This window comes from Dysidea avara, chromosome 13 (assembly GCF_963678975.1).
Source record: "Dysidea avara chromosome 13, odDysAvar1.4, whole genome shotgun sequence".
NCBI lineage: Eukaryota > Metazoa > Porifera > Demospongiae > Dictyoceratida > Dysideidae > Dysidea > Dysidea avara.
The window spans coordinates 11,160,541-11,182,707 of NC_089284.1; the positions used below are offsets into that span (position 1 = coordinate 11,160,541).

The 22,167-nt window shown below is 38.3% G+C and overlaps 1 protein-coding gene and 1 long non-coding RNA gene across 3 annotated transcripts; one reads left to right on the plus strand and one right to left on the minus strand.

Annotated features, from left to right (window-relative positions):
• Positions 1–547: 547 nt before the first annotated feature.
• Positions 548–21,267, minus strand: LOC136243341 (uncharacterized). Its single transcript, XR_010694856.1, has 3 exons — positions 20,425–21,267; positions 17,398–19,118; positions 548–604 (listed from the first exon to the last, which is right to left on the minus strand). It is a non-coding gene; the product is annotated as an uncharacterized lncRNA (long non-coding RNA).
• On the plus strand, positions 5,932–16,303 carry LOC136243310 (ubiquitin-like). Of its 2 annotated transcripts, none has more exons than XM_066034834.1 (5): positions 5,932–6,038; positions 12,710–12,873; positions 12,951–13,127; positions 14,022–14,060; positions 15,914–16,303. In XM_066034834.1, exons 3-5 carry the CDS (start codon positions 13,016–13,018, stop codon positions 16,144–16,146), a joined length of 384 nt encoding a protein of 127 aa, XP_065890906.1. In that variant the 5' UTR covers positions 5,932–6,038; positions 12,710–12,873; positions 12,951–13,015; the 3' UTR covers positions 16,147–16,303. The 2 variants fall into 2 exon arrangements, with proteins under 2 accessions (XP_065890906.1, XP_065890907.1); XM_066034835.1 differs by having other exon boundaries at positions 5,977–6,038; positions 12,716–12,873.
• Positions 21,268–22,167: the final 900 nt, after the last annotated feature.

Consider the following 22,167-nt stretch of genomic DNA (forward strand, 5'->3'; position numbering starts at 1 on the left):
CAAGAAGTTATCAGAGTGTGAGCTGAAATTAAACCTATTCTTCTAGACCTGTCCACTGCTACCCTCACCATTATACTAAACATCCTGCCATATACCAATTACTTCAGGTAAAAGATTTATACCTTTAATGTACTATAAATTGTATAAAGCATCATTAATTGAAAATCTATTCTGAAAATAACCTTTTCTGTCAAATAGTTTAAGTTTTTTTTAGGTTCTGCTACAAACTTGATTCTTGGGTTGAAATGCCTCTCTTGTAAGTAAAACAGTAGTCTAATATAATAGTGAATTTCTTAGCTTTTATAAAGTTCACAAGGCTGCAACATCTGAGAACTGTTCATTTTTGTTTCCCTTACTTGATCAAATCCCATGCTACATTTGTATAAATCTAGCAGCTTTGGAGTTTGCACTATCAAATCCCTTGAAGTTTAACTTTAAGCTTAAATGATACTGCAGCATTTATGTTGTCATGATCATTGTGTGCTAAAGAGGCATTAGTAGTTGTGGCCAAAAACTAGTTGTATTTGTAGACTAGTCAGGGGCGTAGCCAGGATTTTTTGAAGGGGGGTTCCAGCACCAGCATTGAGTTACTAGAAGCAGGGGTCTGGGGGCGCAGCCCCCAGCCACTGAGAGACTTTCAATATTTTAATAAATCAAAACTCAGCAAATCGCTATATTTTATGCAAAAAGTACATTAATTATGATGCATTAAGTGGCCCTGGGATGAAGGTACTGTAGTACTAGATAAAGTCACCTAGTGGAAGCAGACAGCATAACACATAGAGACACATATAGGTAGTAATCTGTAAGTGATGGTTATATCTCACTGTGGTATAGGAGCCATGAATCCACTGATACAAATGACGATCAAACAATATAACTATACAAATATGCATAGCATGAATTCATTTTGCATAACACAAGTGATAAATTACTGGAGCTCTATATCTTTAAACACTGCATACCAAAGCTATAGCAGTATAAGGTCATGCTAAGTTTTGCATTTAATGTTGGAATGTCTGAAAAACTTCATATGGACATGGATATTTACATGCATGTTCTATTAGAGTATACCTGACTGCTCTATTAGAGTATATACCTGACTGTACTATTAGAGTATATCGATCTTTTTAACAAGTTTTGAAGAGGGCTCATGTTACCTCTGTAAATCCTTCCCTGAGAGATGAATGTAAGTTTTATCAATTGTTGTGTTGTGCCATTACACTATATTGCTCACTCATTTTGTCCTGCCACACTAAATGGTGTGTTAGGATCCTACTTGCAGAAGTCTAAATTTTACAGGGGGGGTTCCTGAACCCCCCGGAACCCCCCCTCCCTACGCCCCTGACTAGTTAAACAATTATAATGATGGATGGATCCACCATTTTAAAAGTTAGATTGAAATAGCAACCTGCACTTCAGAACAGTGGCTACATATGAAGTAGATCCAATCCTGCGTTTTAAATATTCTCCTTGACCTTACATTCAATTAACTATACACTCTTTATTCTCTTTGACAAGCCACTATTATACATTTTCTTAAAATCCAATAACAAGAAACAGTGCATAGTTCTGTTTTTTTAATTAAAATTACTTCCAACTGAACTCATTTATCTTGTACCCAGATTTGGTTAAAAATAGCTTCTAGATTCAATCTTGTGATAGCCATTTTCCAAAAATTTCCAGGGGTCCAGGAGTATATATGCCACCAGATCTAGAGCCCCCCTAGCTGGAGAATTATATACAGCTGAGTGCACATGTACTCCACACACTGGTGAGTCAGTCTACTTGCCCTCTCCACTCCCACTTACCCTCTCTACTGTTTGGACAGCTAGTGTAGTTTGAGCCATGAGACTGTAAATTATGCTATACTTCAAAACACTAAATTTGATCATGTGCAGCTGATACCCATATGTTTCCACTACTAGTTCTTTGAGATGTTAGTCTAAGATTGAATTTTAGCTACATGGCTGCACCCTTTAGTTATATATACAAGCTGTATGGGGAATAATGGTATCACATAAACAAAGTGACATCATTTTTCACTCAAAATTACTACCAAATTCAATCTCAGTAGGCCAACTTTGCAAAATGTTCCTGTGTGGGCATGCCCCCAGATCCCCCTAGATAGAGCATGCTCCGCATGCTGTGTGTGCTTCTCACACTAGTTGTATCAACTTTCTTGCTACATATATAAATGTCCACGTTAGCACCCCCCCTTCTGAAATCCTAGATCCACCCCAGTAATACATTACATTTTTATACACAAATATCAGGCTCTTCCATATCTTAGTTATCAATAATAATATAACTTTAGAAAAGGCAAGCTTAGTCTGACACAGCCAGACCCTCGGCGTAATTATATTTAGCTACCCTCGGTGTATTATAATTACCCTTGGTGTAATTATAATTACCTACAAGACCAGTTAAATTCCAGCTGCACAAGTCTTGTATGCTAGAATCACCAGACCCTCGGCGTCAGACGAGGGTCTGATTTAGGGTTATCTCAAGTCATCTTCGTGATGTATATAAATTGGTTGTAGTGTTACCTTTAGATCAGAAGTCTTTGAATTATTAACGTCTTTAATTTCTATTCTTAAACTATCATTTTTAGCCTAACGGTTAGCTTTGCTGGAATTCCAAGTTCACTAAGAGTGTTGTTTTTGTGTAGGCTCCTTATTACTTCAATAGCTACTTCTTCATGTAAAGCTACACGCATGTATTCATGTGCATAAATGAGTCGAAGAAACAGCTTCTTTACTATAGTGTCTTTTTAATAGTCAATAGAAGTAGCTCCTTCAGCATCACAGCCCATGTGTAACACCTCTAGTGAAGTATTGTGTAGTCAAACTGGTTGCTATTGCACTAGCTCCTTGTGTACCATCTTCATTTCTTGTACAAATGTCCAGTTCTTTTAATGAATTATCATGTAATGAGGCAGTACTTAATTCTATAATTAGAGACATAGGAGAAAGCAATTGCAAACAGCCTGAAGTACAACACCTCATTGGAGGTGCTAAACCTAGGTTACAATTTTATAGGTAAAAAAGGAAATGTCATTTACACTTAAACCCAACTCTTTCAGTGTGTTGGACTTTGCTGATCTTTCTGATAATATCACTATTGCAGTGTCATTTATCATGCTCCAAGTAATGCATAACTTCTCTAAGCGCATATCATCATGTCAGATATTGCTGAGATGTTTACTGCAAAACTATCGATATCAAGAGAACTGTTTGTGTCTTAATCTACTGTACAATCTCAGTTTCCTAATTTTACCACTATTGATTACTCCAGTACTGATATCACTCATGTTATTCTCATCACAGTCAATTGTCAATTCATTCAGTTGAAGATGACTGACTATGTCACACAAGAGAGGCGATGATGCTCTAGTGAGGTTATTCCCAACAAGGGTAAATGATTCTGTTGTTACTCTATGTCCCAACAAGTAGTGATGGAGACATGATCCCCAATATAGGTTTGTGACAAATCCAATTCCATCCAATTCCTTTTTGATTGTGATAAGAAGAATCCTAAAGATGTTACTTGGTTTGGAAGAAGTCAGACATTACGGAGTATGAGTGTACTCATAAACGACTTAGTCAACACTTCACATAGCTGGTCATCTTTAGCCTCCTGGAAACACTGAAACAAAAATAGAACCATGACTGGGTCTTTTAAGATGTTTTGTGAGATATATCCTTGAACTACAGACTGTGTTACGGACTGCTCATAGTCAACAGTCCAATGTCTCATCTGCGAATTAAAGAGATGTAAAGCTGGAGAAATCGCTACAATGAAATGAAACCAATATTCTATGGTTGGTTTGTTGTGTACTCTAAAAAAATGTATGACCCTTACAGTATGATGACCAAAAACCATCTTAGCCGGTGAACTACACTGTCCACTAGTTATGCCACAATACAGTACCCACATGTTTGAGAAGCGAACACGTTCTGTTTGTTGATCCTGGTCAGCAGCACAAAAATCAACACTATCAACACTGACAGGAAATGAATATTATAGCAACGCATACACGTTATCTTCAGATAATGATGCTACATATTTGGCAGCAAATATTCTTGAATTCCCAAGTGTAGGAAGTTACATGATTGGATTGGACAACCAATATCCTCTGCACAGTAACATTCCACAGACTGTAATATACCAAAGCAAGCCGTTGGATCATCTCTGCACATTACAGGTACGTAAGTCATCAATTGTAAATACTATTTTGTCATCTACAAGGCCGTCAATAGCATCTGCAGTTGCCGTATCACATCTTGAACTGGCTGTGGTAACTGCTCTATTTTGGTGATATGTTTATCCCAAGCCATTTTCCCTGTTCTCTTAAGATGATGACAAACTATGTGTAGAATAAGGTGGCAAACATTGTAGTGGCCATTGGAGACAAAGATCCTAGAAGACAAAGGAATACAATGATTGTCAGGTTTAAAGGCATGTAGCACATTGCATCAACAATGGGATGTCGTTGAAAGTGTTTTTTTAAGCATTTGTAGCTTTGTTGGAAATCCTTTTAAAGCATTATTGACACAATAATTATTGCTCTTTGTTGGATTTGTCAAACCCAAGAACTTCTATTCTTCTGTCAACATACTGATACATGGAAAGTGATGCAGAGGGTCGTGTTGTCACAACAACTCATAAATTAGGTAGTACATCTCCTTCAATTAATTTATAAAGAAAGATTTCATAGAAAATGTGGGAGTGTCTGTTGCAATAGAAATAGATGGGTGAGAAGACAATCAAATAAACATGAAAGATTAGAGGAATATAAAGTGAAAAGGGATGATGATGACCCAGATCACAGCAGTGATCAAGACTGTACCAGTGATCAAAGTAGCTCCAGTGATACCAAAGCTCCACTGATAATATTGCAGTGATTTTGATTATGATGATGTAATCATTCTCTCTGCATCATGATGATGACTTCCAGATGCTTCTAAAATCTACTGTGTGACTTTTGGCTCCATTACTAATTTAGCTTTCCTCCAATAGCTGCATGGTGGTTTCATTGACCTATACAGATCTCAAATAGAGACTACTTCACTAAAATGGTGGAATAGTACTATTTAAGTGATGGACTGCAATTACATTACTGTATTATGCTACACATACATACATATAAACATCAGTTATTTATTTATACCCTAGAAATTACTTTATAGTTTCTAAAGAGTTTATAATAGTGGCCCCACTATTATTAACTCTTGGTGCATAATTGTATACCAAGAGTTTAATAATATAGGGCTTTTGATTATTAATAGTGAATGAGACAAAATTATCACACACTCAAGCTCCTTATCATACTTTGCAAAGGCATAGCATGCTTCAGTTTTTTGTATTATTATTATTTTTTAAAATTATTTTATTTAATTTTTTTTAACCCGGGCTAGATGGACTGCCCTTGCCACCACCCCCAGCACTAGGTGTTAAAGTGCTGGACAGCTGGAAAGACCAGCAATCAAACAAGGCCACTAGACCCCAAGCGACCCTTGGAGTAGGCCAGATCAACATTTGTGACTGGATCTACGAAAACCGTTCTTATCGCCCAAGACAGGAAGTTTGATTTTTTCACACAAACACAAAGCTTAATGAATGCACTATCAAGTTTCACTGCCACAGTCGACCAGAGTAAAGTGGTCTGCTTTTGCTGGCTGCTTTTCTACAGCACAGTGGCGAGCCATACGAGTGGTCTGGGGTCTTGATGGAGCCCTGGCCGACCAGGAGATGGCTGTGTGTGGCTGTACAGCTCTGTGGTGTTGGACAATGACCTGTACTGTAAATTTCCTTTCATTTTAGCCAGTTCTGAGCCCTGAATGGCCTATAACTTGGCCTAATTCATCCTAGCACGTCTCTTTTCAATTTTTGAACACCATCTTGCCCGCCTTCCAGGCCCCCCCGCCTCCCACCCCTTCTAAAGCTCACCTGATACAGACAACCTCGGTTTAAAAACTATCTAAAATGGCGGGAAACTTAGCTGTTGACTACTTCTTCAGTGGATGATCAGGAAGGTAAGAAATTGTTGTGAAACGTGTGAAAATTTGGTATGCGTAGCTACCACCATTGGCCAGCTACAACACACAGAATATTTAAAACCGACGTTTCTCAATACTTTTAAATGGGCGATAAGACCGGTTTTCCCAGAGACAGTCACATTTGATGTTATTGGACAATGATTCGAAGAGCGATGACCCCTCAAACACATCACTCAAAATCTTAAAAGCAAAAAACAAAGCCTACATCGCAGCCAGAATAAGCATTTGCTGTAATTAATGCTACGCTTCTCAGCCAACATTGAAGCAAGCTTCCTATAAACTGTTGTAGCAGTGCCACCAGTAGCTGCAAACACCAATGGTGAAAAGCAAGTTCTCTCAACCTCTCTAACACGCTCATCATAAGCCCGTCTTTTCTCATGTTCATGAAGCAGATAACATCTAGACAATTGGGAACGAAAATAGGAGTGCGCAAAAGGGTTGAACACCCAGACATCGAAAAACACACGCTGCCTATTTCGACCCCAAAAGTCCCTGGCAACAACATAAAGACGGGCACCATCTTCTCTATTGGCAGTAACAAATTGCAATGGTTCGCCTTCAACAGACAGGAGAGCAGGCTCAACACCAACACCAACATCACTGCACACTTCACTCAACAGACTTGCAGTTAAATCCCTGACCTCATTGTGGTGGATAGCCACCACAGGGACAAGTAAAGACATGCTCCACACAAAATGGTTTACCCCAAATGGTTTAGCATGCATGCTTCAGTCACATTACTGGTCATAAGGTCACCACCTATCTAGATGCAGCCATAGCCCATTGTGTACTCTCTGTAGTTACTAACTGCATGACTGTACAAGTAAGAGTGCAGCATGTTGCAACTCACCATGGTTGCTTAGTTTCTCTCCCATGATGGTGTTTCAGGGGCGGATCCAGACTTTTTAAAAGGGGGGTTCCACTCTGAAATTGCAACTTCAGCCTAGCTGTAAGTCAATGGCCAAAAAAAAAAGGTCATCACCTGCTGACAATAGCTGCCCCTCACCATAGATACCCTCACCAACTATATTTCCTTATTTATAACTCCACACGTACCCTGCTACACCCTCGGCTACACCTTAAGAATACTAGTCTCGCGTGGCCAGACCCTTTCCGCGCAGCCGCTTATCGATTGGAAATTATAAACGCCACGCTACAAGGCGCTTATAATTTCCAATCGATAAGCGGCTGCGCGGAAAGGGTCTGGCCACGCGAGACTATAAGAATACTGTGACTACTCTATTAGAGTATCTCGATCTTGACTGCTCTATTAGAGTATCTCGAGTAAGATTGGCTCTTTCAAAAGGGGGGTTCCATGGAACTTTTTGAACCCCCCTGCATTATATATTTGTATTTCCTTGCCATGCTCACACTGGTTTTTATTTCTGAAACCAGTCTCTGTGGTCGCATGTGACCGAGGTTTTTCAGGCATGTAGCTCAGCATTATATGTATTAATGATGGTTCAAATCATGTGATCACATCATCACGCAAAACGTTTGTTTTCAAACGGAACTGAAATCTAGGGACCCGCCGATTATGCTCATAATTTTACCTATTATTAGAGATTTCCAACTAAATTAAATAATTAACATTCCATACATTCATTGGTATGTACAATATTGTGCATTTTGTCAGGGTCATTTGAGTGCAAACCCCACCTCAATCAGTGGTTCCTATCAAAAGATATAAGGAAAAGAAGTGGACAGTGTGATGATTTTTGTGTACAGCATTTCAATGCTTTTTATGTATATTGCATGGCACCAAACACAATATACAAAGTGTCATAAATCTAGATAGGAAACTAATAACGACATGAAATTTTCACCACATATCTATTTTATTAAGAACAGCATATGAAGTAAGTAAAACCTCTCAAAAGTGACCACTTCTTTGTAGACTGACCACTCAGAATATTACATGAATAAAGCAAGTGATGCATAAATAAAACTGTGTATTATGTAATACTAAATATATATACACAGGTACTTAATGCATTTTCAAGGATAACTAACTAGAAAAATCGGTAATATTTTATAAATAGCAAGTACTGGCATCACAAGTCGCAATTAACACGTACTTCAGAAACATGACAATCAGATAACACAATGTAAGAGCAACATAATTTTTAAAATAGATTTGTTTGGACACTGTTCAGCTTTATTTGTCACATTGTAAGCACTAAGGATGATAATTATTATATAACACAATGACATCACTGTACTACAAAGAGAAATTATAAATAGTTTCTGACCAAAATTACAATCACTGAAGCTGCTATAAAATGGATCAAAACAGCAGTAAATACACCAGAATATAACAACAGGTACGTGTGAAGCCATGTAAGGTTGGTATGACATGCCAGTCTCCACTTTTGAAAAGATTATGCTCAACCTTGAACCTTATTTTGCAATTCCGCGCAAGACAACAAACTGCTCACCTTCAAACTATACTTGCATCGATGCAGGGGGGTGCCTTGAAGCCCAGGGTGATTGTAATGCTGAATTCTGAGCAGTGTTAGATGGCGATTTACCTTTAAAAGGGCCATATTTCCATCGTAATCCAACATCAATCGTCCTCCAATCAAAAAACACATAGAAAAATCGAAATCAGCATATACGGTTTGCCCAGAACCACTTTCTTCGTCCTCATCAGCAGCAGATTCACGCGGAAACACTCGGAAACTTCGGCTATCACAGGTGCCACATTCTTCCAATTAGAATTACGTACGCAATTATTTGTATGGGCTTCCTATGGGGATTTCTATTTCTCAAACTTTGATTTGCTGTATTTCAATAAATACCGCATGGATTTTAATCCAGTAAAGTGCAATACAAAGTACGAAGCATTGGCTACCATTTACTGGAACGGCAGCTTGTGAAACGTTATTGAAGGTGTATAATTTAAGTAGCAAAAATATGTGTGAAAAATTGGTAGGTTGGAAATCGCTACTATTATGCAATGCTGCACTGCTCAAAAATTCACCTATTATGCTTAAATTAATGCTCAATATTTACCTATTATGCTCGATTATGCTCAATGTCCATGCCTTAGTTCATATGCTTTGCTACTAGTTTAACACTGTATAGAAAGAAAAAAAATGAGTGGCTGGAACACAAATAATAAATTCTTGCTGCATGCCTGCATGTAAGAGAAAAGATCGATATACTCTAATAGAACAGTCAGTTTGATGATTGTTCTATTAGAGTTACTGACTGCTCTATTAGAGTATATCGATCTTATTTTGCAAATGTCATTTTTCCAGCAAGAATTTACACTATCGTACAAATATTTAACCTATTATGCTGGAATTATGCTCAATACTTTTAGATACCTATTATGCTCAAAATTATGCCAGCATGATCGGCGGGTCCCTACTGAAATCCCTGCACGGTAGCGGTAACGTTGTTCACTCAAACCACAAGTGATCAAACGGAAGCAAAAAGTCTGTACCGGTACCGGGGATTTCAGTTCCGTTTGAAAAACAGCGTGATGATGTTTTACGTGTTGACGTCATCACGCAAATAGTATAATTTTCAAGCGGAGACAAATAAGGGATGTTGCGTTGGCGGTGATGATGACCATGCAGGAAGTCATGACGCAAAGGTTGTACAGGATATATGATTGCGTCTAGCCCTACACTTAGCACAATCCGAGGGCACAATCAGCCATTAGCTATATGACGTGTGCAACTGATAAGCAAACTGTGATAATTGCATTTTCAATACCAACGCCTCCTGTACAAAACCATACTTGGACTCTAGTTAGCTACCATAACCCTACAAAATTGTTAAAATACATGTAGCTATAGCTATAAAGGTAAAACATATTAAGAGTCATTAATCATTGGAATTCTTAGCAGGAAAACTTGATTGCATTGTGCATGGAAAACAATATGGTGAAATTTTCATTAAAACATTGGGCAGAAACTGGAAACTAGCAATTAACTTTGCTGGCCTTGTCATTTAATGGGCACTGGTATTATAAATTTTGCACACTTAAATCTAGTTAATAAATAAGTAAAACAATATAGTTGCATACATTGTCAATATAATATACTTATATTATGCTACAGTATGTATATAACCTGGTTTACTGGCATTGGTCGTGGTGCATGGGCCATACCTTCAGTGCTGGTCACTGTAAAGTGTCAATAATAATAATAATAAATCCAAAAACCAGAGGTGTTGAAATCCCAGCAGCAGCAGCAGCAGCAGCAGCAGCAGCAGCAGCAGCAGTAGCAGCGATATCCTCCAATCAACTACCTAACTATTGTCATGTGTTAGGCTATAAGTGTAACTTGAATAATACCAGCGTGGCAGCCAAGTTTGTCACTTTCTTCTGGTAGAAAGCGACACAAATGTCTTAAAATCACGTGAGTTTTCGTTCCAGCAGTTCGTAGGGTTCTTCGTATGCCACGATATTCACTCTCAACATTGTTCAAGTAGTCTATCATCAACTCAAAGTATTGGTGGTTTGATTTTATTGGTCAGTTTCCGGTGGCAGCACGATCTGTGCAGCTTTTTGGCGACAGACAAAATGTTTCTTGCTCTGGAGCACAGGAAGAGCAGAGCAGCAACTGCGCCGTGGGTCAGCAATGACCAGTACAAGGTAAAGTACCTGCATGCGGAGTATGGTTATAATCATAGATATAAAGGATCTATGTTATAATTGAAGCTTGTTAGCCATCTGGCTGAGCCATCTATATGCTGAAATTCGGCCAAAATGACGCGATTTTTGCAAACAAATACCAGAATGGTTGATACATCAGTGAGACAGTCTCCAACAACAAGGATACGAAGCTTATAAACACCTAACAATACGGCTATCTCGCCCAGTAAACGCAAAGAGCAATCCAATGCATGAAATAGGCACTCACGTGATCGAAATTCAAACCTCGGAAAATACAATCATAATCTATTCCAATGTCAGTTTGTGTGCATTAGGTTCAACATCTCGATTAGCCCAGCAGTCTGAGACTCTCCCTATGATGCCATCACTGCATAAAACACACCCGCACTGGCCCAGACCACGCCTGAGTGAACAATTAACACAAATATTTACAAAAGGAGCACACTGCATGGTTCCTATTCAGAAATGAAAGTGATTTCATGGGTATTTTAGCGATTTGAATTTCAATCACGTGAGTGCCTATTTCATGCATTGGATTGCTCTTTGCGTTTACTGGGCGAGATAGCCGTATTGTTAGGTGTTTATAAGCTTCATATCCTTGTTGTTGGAGACTGTCTCACTGATGTATCAACCATTCTGGTATTTGTTTGCAAAAATCACGTCATTTTGGCCGAATTTCAGCATATTGTATTAATGCTTTACAGTGACCAGCACTGAAGGTCTGCAGCAACATGTGCTACAGCCTTAGGATTACCTAACCTAATTTCAAGGACTTAGACTTAGTGACTTATAGCTGAAAAGGTGTAACAGAAAAGGGGCCGAAGTGCTGGGTCAGCCAGATGGCTAACAAGCTTCAATTATAACCATACTCCGCATGCAGGTACTTTACCTAGTATTGCTCATTGCTGACCCACGGCGCAGTTGCTGCTCTGCTTGTCCTGTGCTCCAGAGCAAGAAACATTTTGTCTGTCGCCAAAAAGCTGCACAGATCGTGCTGCCACCCAGGGCCGCCCACAGGGGGGGGGGGGGGGGGGGTAACTGGGGCATTTTTCCCCGGGCCCCAGCCTGAAAGGGGCCCCAGGAGGCCCCATGAAGGGCCCCCTGAATACCTGTTTAAAAGATCGATATACTCTAATAGAGCAGTCAGATCTAAAAACTCTAATAGAGCAGTCACAGTATTCTTCAGAGGAGCAGTGTAGCAAGCTTATAGATAAGGAGATATGGTTGGTGATGGGTAGTTATTGTCATTGCCAGCAGGTTGTGACCTTTTTTTTTTTTTTTTTTGGTCTTCACCTTACAACTTGGGTCAAGGGCCCCACTTTAACTCTTTGCCCTGGGCCCCTTAATTTCTCTGGGCGGCCCTGCTGCCACCGGAAACTGACCAATAAAATCAAACCACCAATACTTTGAGTTGACGATAGACTATACTTGAACAATGTTGAGAGTGAATATCGTGGCATACGAAGAACCCTACGAACTGCTGGAACGAAAACTCACGTGATTTTAAGACATTTGTGTCGCTTTCTACCAGAAGAAAGTGACAAACTTGGCTGCCATGCTGGTGTTATTCAAGTTACACTTAGCCTAACACATGACAATAGTTAGATAGTTGATTGGAGGATATCGATTTTCGAGTTGCGGACCCTATCAGAGGCCAGGTCAAGTGACACTATCAGGCAACATCCTGGACCTATAGTACTCAGTAATCCAAACTTGTAATAGCCATTTTTCATGGAATCTCCATGCATGCGGAGGTAATAAATGACATGGTTTTAAAACACACACACATGCACACGCACACGTACGCACGCATGCATGCACACACGCACATACACTTGATCACATACAGAAAATTGCTTTCAGCACATTACATCACCATGATCTGATAATTGTGTTCTTGTAAGTCATCCCACCAGCTATCTATAGCTACTATATAAGCTACCACAATTTGTGCATAATCCACTATTCAAAGTTTACTGTATATAGACTGTATTCAGATTGAGATATATATTGTCAGCAATAGGTACAGATACCAAAGATGTTGTGATGGTAGTCAGTTTGGCACTATCACTAGTTAGCCTAATTCTTCTATTTGGTGTGACTTGGCATTTTGAGTCATCGCTGAATCACTTGGAACATCAAGTTGATTATGACAGAGAGCTGTTTATGAAGCAAAATAGGGTGAGAGCATGCATGCATGCATTGCAGCTATACCTAATGCAATATTCAAATTATTGTCTGTAATGTAATTTACACAGCTCCAAAACAAATACAAGACCAAGACTTTAAGAGTGCACAAAGGCTCAGTGGACCATCCAGCATAATGGATAAACAAAAGGACCAGGTTTCATTTGAATTAACATATGGTCGAGTAAGAAGAGAGAGTACTGAAAACAAACATATTCATACAAAACAGAGAGCTGGAATAACAAAAGGTACGTACCTACTACATGTACAGTAGCTACATACACACACACACACACACACACACACACACACACACACACACACACACACACACACACACACACACACACACATGCCAGTGTTGGGAGTAACGCGCTACTTATGTAACGCGTTACGTAATATTATTACTTTTGTGGTAACAAAGTAATATAACGAAATACGCTATAAAAACAGGTAATATAACGCAAGCTACTTTCCTTACAAATGTAACGCGTTACCTAAGTAATATAGTTACTGTAACGAGTCTAATATTACGTAATATTATTACTACAAGTAACGAAGTTACTAATCTCGTTAGTTATCCTCTGAGTAATGCCTAGCCACAGCGAAGTAACGAAGGCCTACTGAATGAAGCTTATTCACCAGCATCTTACTTATAACCAAAATTTGCATATTGTCCAACAGCACAATCATGTCACGTGATAAGGTGGTAGTTTCACACGTGACAGCTTAAGGCTGTGGACACAAAGTAATATAATATGTAATATTATTACAGTTACTTTATTTTATGGGTAATATGTAACTGTAACTAAATAGTTCAGTTGCAAGTAATATGTAATATGCAACTAGTTACATTTACAAAGTAACTTGCCCAACACTGACACATGCACACACACACACACACACACACACACACACACACACACACACACACACACACACACACACACACACACACACACACACACACACACACACACACACATAAATTTATGCACAGGCAGACGCACACACACATACACACATATAATATTTGCATAATATACATGCAGGTATAAAATCTTGTGTATGCAGTAATAATTATTACGCAAATAAATGTGGGTGAAAAACCATAAAAATGACAATAATTAATATCTGTGCAGGTCCTGATATTAGATCTGTTGATAACGCTTGTGGAAAAGGTATGGTATGTGTAGTACTTTAGCCATGCATATATGAGGGACATTCTTATACCATTATGTTATTCTATAGTCCTGGAAGACTGCATGTGCTGTCATTCACTATAGAAGTACAGATATCTTCTTTTAAGATGCATGGAATTGTCTCCAGTCATGCATTTTATAAGTATAATATATAGTCTCATCTTGGGCAGTTTTAGGAGGGGATCTCTGGACAAGTTGACACTCTTTAAAAGTAGCTATGTCTAGTTAACTGCTCAAAGTACCTTCCATACAATTTATAGCTATTGCACAAGGATTTAAAAGAAGATGCAGTCTAACTATCCAGTACTTGATTATGATTTTAGAGGTGCTTAGCATGTTGCAATTGCAAGCATGGCCTTGAGGGATGATTTTGTGCTAAATCATGTAGCATTCAATTTAAGCTTCATCTTTAATGTTTGTGAGACTTGGCTTCTAAATCTTGACAACCATATTATTTGTATCGAGTGGTATTATGCCTGCTGATATTATTTTGTTACGTAAATTTGCAATACTGCAGCTTTTCAATACATGGGTACTGTACATTAGAACTATGCAACTGCATGATGATCTAATATATTATACTTACATTGGAAATTCCTCTTCAGACGTTCTAGAACTTCCCCTGGCACTCTAGCTATTCTGTTGTCTATAAACTAACACTGCATGGTAGCTACAGTATGACTTCCCTTCATTGCTTTTGATGATAATCCACATGTATACTCAAACACAAAATTTTCCTTACACTTACTTATTTACTTATTGTAATAATAAAGGAAAGAATGGCACCAGACACACCGGAAAAATTAATCTCGTGACTGAAGATGTACCCCAAGTATCAATTATTGAAATGCGAATTGGTAGTTATCAGCTATTTTTCACCCATTAAAAGTGAAGAACAGTACAAGAAGTGCCTCTGCAATCAGTGCAGAAATTACAACTACATTGATACAATCAACTATCAACTAATGAAAAGTGAAGTGGCCATTCCGCATCTATGTTCCACCTGTTATACAGCATTAAAAGTGAAGAATAGTTCGAGAAGTGCCTCTGAAATAATCCATAGAAATTAAAGCATTGAAGTCACGATGTATTACCATCAATTAGCACCTATGAAAAATGGGGAACAAAGGTAAGTCCATGATGCATGCATTGCAGCTGCTGTGGTTAATCACAAGGCATGTCTTGGGCCGAAGTGACATTGAACAATGAAAAAATCAAGCCTGTACTGCCCTGTAGACATATCCATTTTGAGCAATGCTTGGCTGGAAGCATCAGGTATATAGTTAGGCAGTCAGTCAATCAGTTAGCAGAAAAATTAGATTTTATAGAAACTTGTTAGAGGGATTTGGAGTAACTCTGAACACTGGGTTTGGTGATGCCTAGCCAATGCTACCAAGCTAATGGAAAAGTGCATGAAGCTGGTTTTTGGGTGATATTTTTGGGTAAGAAAGCCCAAACCTCCATGATTCCTACTATACACAAACAGTACTGTATGTACTCCAGGCTCCTGCTCCCTGTGCTACACTGCTGTTACTGTATTGTACTTTGTAGTAAAACACTATTTGAGTTCTCCATTATAAACATCTTGCAAATAATTATGCTAATATTGAAACAATGTAACTTCCAAATTCCTTCTATGAATTAATGTACCATTCAGTAATAGTTTGATTAGGCTAACAAGTCTTTATTTTAGTAGCAATATACTAATCTTAAATGATTATCCATTGCACTTGTACCTCAGTAACTCTACCTGTACTTGTTAGGTCACAGTATGGTTTTATTATTGTAAACATATCTACAGTGTGAGTTATATTATTATATTTTTACTTTAGGTCCAATGACAATATTTGTGAGGATGCTACCTTTAAGAAGTATAATTGTATTGGACACAAAACCTTTAGATACTATTGAAATTGTTAAGTCTAAAATTAAAGATAAAAACGGAATCCCTATTGATACACAAAGACTGGTATTTGGTATAGAAGAGTTAGAAGATTGTCGTACCTTGTGCGATTATAAGATTCAAACTGAGTCAGTGATATACCTGGTGTTTAAACTTCATTAGGACTTTGTATAATGTAATTTTGACTATCATGAGGTGCACCATTTAACAATATGTAGTTGCACTATATATGTATGTGAAGCAATGTTGAATATTACAGATAGCTATGCACCTGTATAACAGCTACTGTTAGGTATGACCTCATTACCTCATGCATATTATCAAGGGTTCATAATTCTCTTTTAGAATAATTACTAGCACTGGTACCTGTCCTACATGCAGGACTTTATTACCCTGATTACACTATATTTCACATGTAACTTACTGTTCAGTGGACTAAAGAACTAAACGAGATAAAACTTGAAGCAATGTTTGTCATGCTGGCTATTTGGACACACACAGCATAATAATTATGATATCCAATCCAACCCAAAGTGGTGTAATTTACTGTAAACACACCTACCCTCCTGCAGTACCACAACAGTTAATTAATCCTGCCCTGTATGTATTTTACCCATAGTTACGCTACTTCAATTAGTAGGATATAAGGATAATGCTGAAGCAAAGTCCATAGCCCTGCTCTATAAGTGCAGGACTTTATTACCCTACATGGAAACACTACACTTCAGTACACTTAGGCCAGGCAAACTTGATTACTTGTTTCTCATCCACAAAAATTCAGATTTCCATGTGGGCGGGAGGTCATTTTTATTAAAGAAAATACTCCAAATCAAGCTGTCTGTTACTCTATAAATGTTAGCTAAAGTCTTTTAAGAACTCTGCCTTGTCTGAGGTGCAAGTGACATTTGTTGTGTTGTAAAATGATAGCCAGCCTTCCCAGCATCAAATAAGTGTGTATGTGATTGATAACAGCAATAATGAAATTAGAGGCAGTGGGGTAAAATGGGATGAGGGTGGGATGAGAAACAATTAATCAAGTTTGCCTGGCCTTAGCTATACACGTACAGTGTAGCTAACTTCATTAGCTACTGGGAAAAAACTAAACAATAGCCAGTGTTGGGGGTGATGCGTTATGTAATAATTACTACTTTTGTGGTAACAAAGTAATATTATAACGAAATACACTATAAAAACAGGTAATATAACTCAAGTTACTTTACTTACAAATGTAACGCGTTACCTAAGTAATGACGTTATTGTAATGAGCCTAATATTATGTAATATCAAGACTCACGGTAGTGAGTCGCGCGGCCACGCGCGCCGCAGACAATAAATGACGCGACCACTACGTGAGGATTTTACAAGAACGAACGTTGTCAAATTCAGCCTTCCTGTAATCCACCCATCACTTACGCTATCTCTCTGAAACTCTGGAGTTGAACTCATCGTGTCACTAGTAACTACCACACAAGCAGTGAAGCAAATCCATGCCGATTGTTTCGTGATCGAGGTTGCCGACATCAAAGGTGAAGTTTCATTTTATTATTATTTTTTTTTATCGCATGCGGTTAGACGCAACCGCAGGTGTATACCTTGCGTTCCTTTGTGCATTCCGAACATTGATCGCCCTGTTATCGCTTCAGTATTCACTCAATCACCTCAAGATTCACATCATCGATTTCACCATACATGATTACCCTACAGTCGTGATTTCAGCACCAAACGAAGTTTCAGTCGTCCTCAGTCGACCTAGAGGCCAAATACAAATCCCAGATTGTTGTTTTCCGCAATACTCGCTTGGCATGTAGGGAAATGTGTCTTTGAACTGTTCTAAAAGTTTCGTTCAGATTGAAACATTTGTTTTCGAGAATGGCTAGTTTGAAATTTGAATTTAGTCGCCCCCACGTCATTTGCTCTTTAAGAATTTTACTCGGAATTTAAAGAATGACGCAGAGCACAACTGCGGTCACTGGGTATTGATGAACTGGCGCTCTATGTAGTTAATCAGTACATATAGCCACCAAGAAGTGTGCTGCCATAGATTATAGTCCATAGATATAATCTATGGTGCTGCATACCATCCTTCGTTTTGAAATTAGTCGCCCCCACATAATTTGTCCCTCTAAGGGCGCGGCTTAAAGAATGACACAAGAGTACAACTGCGGTTACCAGTTGTTGACACAAGCTGTGAGTAATTAGCACATGTAGCTAGCTTAAAAAGGAAGTGTGCAAAATCGCCTAATACAATTGTCACCATGCATTATTGCATTTTATAGCACCCCCACACAAAATTACACATGTAATTACAACATACAGAGGAGACACATGAATACCAAACACTTTTCACAACAATAATGTAAGAATTGTACAATAATGACTGTAATATAACTGCTATGCAAATGTTTTCCAGTGGCCCGCCATGGTAGCAAGTCTCACATGACGGCATGTATATTCATCCAAGGGAGTAACGTGTAAGTATGATGACAACAAGTTGGTATGACTTCATTTGTAGAATCCAGATGAGTGGGTGTGGCTCCAGCATGTATAAACGGTTAACAAACATTCCTGTTATAAATACGTGCTAGAGTTGCAATATAATAGTATAGTATTTAAATGCAATAATACATAGTCTCCATTGCATCACTATCAAACGACACTAAGTGGAGGATATTGTTGCATCTCTAGTATGTACACTCTATCTATCAGTACAACCTGTCTTAATGGCCACTAGTATAGAAAGACAACCACTCTTGAAAAGCCAATTCCAATTGAGAATTTATACACTGTTACCTGCTGAATGAGTGAAGGTGGCAATAAACAAGTTCCACCGTAATTTATACACGTGATCTGATCCTGTATATTCTGTCAGTGGATGAGATCCACTTGGCCAGGACAAAATGTGACTCAAGTGCCCTGGATGATCCATACTCAACCAACTTATGACCCAGTGGCACAATGGAACTGACTATTTATAGAGAATACAATTATATTTATTTCTAAGATGTGTGGATGTGTGGACACATTACAACACATTACATGTACATACAAGACATGCTACGTACTGTTTTAGAATTTCAAGTCACCACATTATACACGTACCAGTCAACAATGCTTCATAGTGCCCATCAGTAAACCTGAAGAAAAGTTTCGAAAAATAAAAATTCACATAAGTACAATGAAACCTCATTAATATGGCAGGCTGTGGGACCAAACACTTTGGCCTGAATAACAAGGTGGCCTTATTAATGAGGTCATAAGTAATGCTTAGCTATATTTGGGACCTACTAGAGGTGGCCAATATAATGAGGTGGTCTTATTAAAGAGGTGGCCACTAAGTGAGGTTTCACTGTACATATAGTTCACAATATTGTGAACAATATTAATGGTTAACAATATACACTGAAACCTGCAGGTCACTTCTTGTGGAAGATTGCTCTCTACACAAAATGACACATTCAGAGATTGTATTTAGATGGATGATACAGTAATGCATTGTGACTTCAATACTCGTGATGTGTCACTGCTAGGCAGCAACCATATACACGGCACTGCCACATCGCACTTGCTCGCACACACAATTTTGCTAAAGATTTTACAAATTGATAATTAAGGGGTGTGGCAACTAGCTGTTTCGCTCGCAAGACTGTGTGGCAGCTGTTTCCCTTCTGTACAAGTGGCCACCAAGACAGGTCCACTGTGGATGAAAGCCAGGCATTAGATATTTGGTATTTCATGTGTTGAAGATATTCCAGGGCTTCTGGTAGTCTCAAATCTCACCACAGTTTACTCAGGCAGTGTTGTGGTCACCACTAAACTACTGGAATGCTGTGTTATGTTCATCTTATGCTTGGCTACTATATTGTAGAACTGAAAAGGATACTCTGAAAAATATATCCTATGGATAATGACTTCATCACTTTCTTCATCAGGAGCTTATAAGGACCAATAGTGAAACTTTTTACACTTGGGGCTGACAGTCAACTGCCTATGTCTGAAGCAGTGCTTTTGGTGCTCTTAACAGATTGGCTGCCCCCTTGCTACCAGCACTCACTGTCTCATACGCTGTCATACACTAAATCCATCTCTATAGCCAGTTAGAACAGCATGCTTCTTACCTTTTTTTAAGGCCGCTTAATGCAGCCACCTCTTTAAAAGGCAAGGTAAGAAAATTTTGTCCCTACGGCCTGAATAATGACCAGTTTTCACTGTACTACTATTAGTGATTAGTGATCATTGGGGATTATTTATTAAGATACTATGATATACAAACGCTACAACCTCTAAATATAGCAGTAAATTTTTACCCTGGTCCAATGTCTCGTAATAATCGCGACTTCGTGAGAGACTCTACTGTGACAAATACATGTTTATCATGATATGTGCTAATCGCCTTTTTACAATTAAGTTTTACAACACAAATACATGTATAGTTAAACTCACCAATTGCGACTAAATCCCTTCAACACGAAAAGACAACTAATGAGACAACCTTGGAGACAACAGCCACACAAGCCTATTCTGGTGCGTTTATTTAGTAGTAATATAAATTTTAAAGGCGTTTATTTACAACAGGACATAATTACGCGCCCCTCTATTGTCTCTGTACATACTTGCCTTTTCTTTACTATTCTCATTTCATTTCACAAGATCTCTTGGCAGGGGCGTAGCTTCTTCACTTGAATTAGTCAATGCTTGAAGTAGATCGAGATACTCTAATAGAACAGTCACATTTCTACAAGTGCCATATTTTTATATTGTAAAGTCTGTAAGTAGCTAGTAATTTAAACTATACAATCCGATGCTAAGCAAAAGTTGTAACTATGCTAAATATTGATTGCTGTGTTACAGCTGTTTTGTGACTGCTCTAATAGAGTATTTTGATCGTTTCAATGCAGTACAAGATGAAAGGCAAAGCGTTGTTAAGGGTTTAATAGTTAAAATGGGTGTTAGTTGACTGCAGTTGCATGCCACTAACAGGGCCGCCCTGAGAAATTAGAGGGCCCAGGGAAAAGAGTTAAAGAGGGGCCCAGGGGCAAGGAAGGGTCTAGATCCTGACTGCTCTATTAGAGTATATCGATCTTTCTTTAAACAGGTATTCAAGTGGCCCCTTTCGGGCTGTGGTAGGGGGCAAAATACCCCAGTTACCCCCAATGTGGGCGGCCCTGGCCACTAAAATTACAGTTATATTTTAATATTCTGTCACTGTAATCTGGGGTTTCTGTCAAAACCATGGAAACTCATCTACTGTTATCAACAGTACATTGCTTATTCTAACAAAAAGTATTGAAATCCCATCCAAAAACAGCTTATAGCTGTAAAAAAAGTGCGCGTCCAAGTAAAGCAGAGTTAACTACGACAAAAAGTAATGATATCATAATGCGGCCATGTGCGAGGTGTGCAAGTTGTAAAATTAATATTAGCTAATCAGATAATACAATATTATTGTTAAAGTGTCAATGAGAACTATGTGATGCTGCTAGTTTTTAAGTGTGTGAGCATCTTCATAAATGCCACATAAATTTAATTCTCAATAAAGCAATGTGTATAGATTCTCTGATAGTAATAAATAGTTTGAGTTTGGCCACCTTTCCTTTGTTCGTAGCATTGCTGTATACAGGAAAGGCGGCCAAACTCAAACTATTTATTACTATCAGAGAATCTATACACATTGCTTTATTGAGAATTAAATTTATGTGGCATTTATGAAGATGCTCACACACTTAAAAACTAGCAGCATCACATAGTTCTCATTGACACTTTAACAATAATATTGTATTATCTGATTAGCTAATATTAATTTTACAACTTGCACACCTCGCACATGGCCGCATTATGATATCATTACTTTTTGTCGTAGTTAACTCTGCTTTACTTGGACGCGCACTTTTTTTACAGCTATAAGCTGTTTTTGGATGGGATTATTACTACAAGTAATGGAGTTACTAATTTCGTTAGTAATCCACTGAGTAACGCATAGCCACAACGAAGTAACGAAGCCTACTGAATGAAGCTTCTTACTTATGACCAAGATTTTCACATTGTCCAACAGCGCAATCATGTCATGTGATAAGGTGGTAGTTTCACACGTGACAGCTTAAGGTTGTGGACACAAAGTAATATAATATGTAATATTATTATAGCTTTATTATATAGGTAATATGTAACTGTAACTAATTTAAATAG

What these genes read in the sequence shown, in the direction of transcription:
- LOC136243310 (XM_066034834.1), top strand. Translation starts at nt 13,016, where the DNA reads ATGGATAAACAAAAGGACCAGGTTTCATTTGAATTAACATATGGTCGA. An exon ending in GAGAGCTGGAATAACAAAAG is followed by an intron (nt 13,128 to 14,021) that starts GTACGTACCTAC and finishes ATATCTGTGCAG; the next exon opens with GTCCTGATATTAGATCTGTT. An exon ending in TGATAACGCTTGTGGAAAAG is followed by an intron (nt 14,061 to 15,913) that starts GTATGGTATGTG and finishes TTTTTACTTTAG; the next exon opens with GTCCAATGACAATATTTGTG.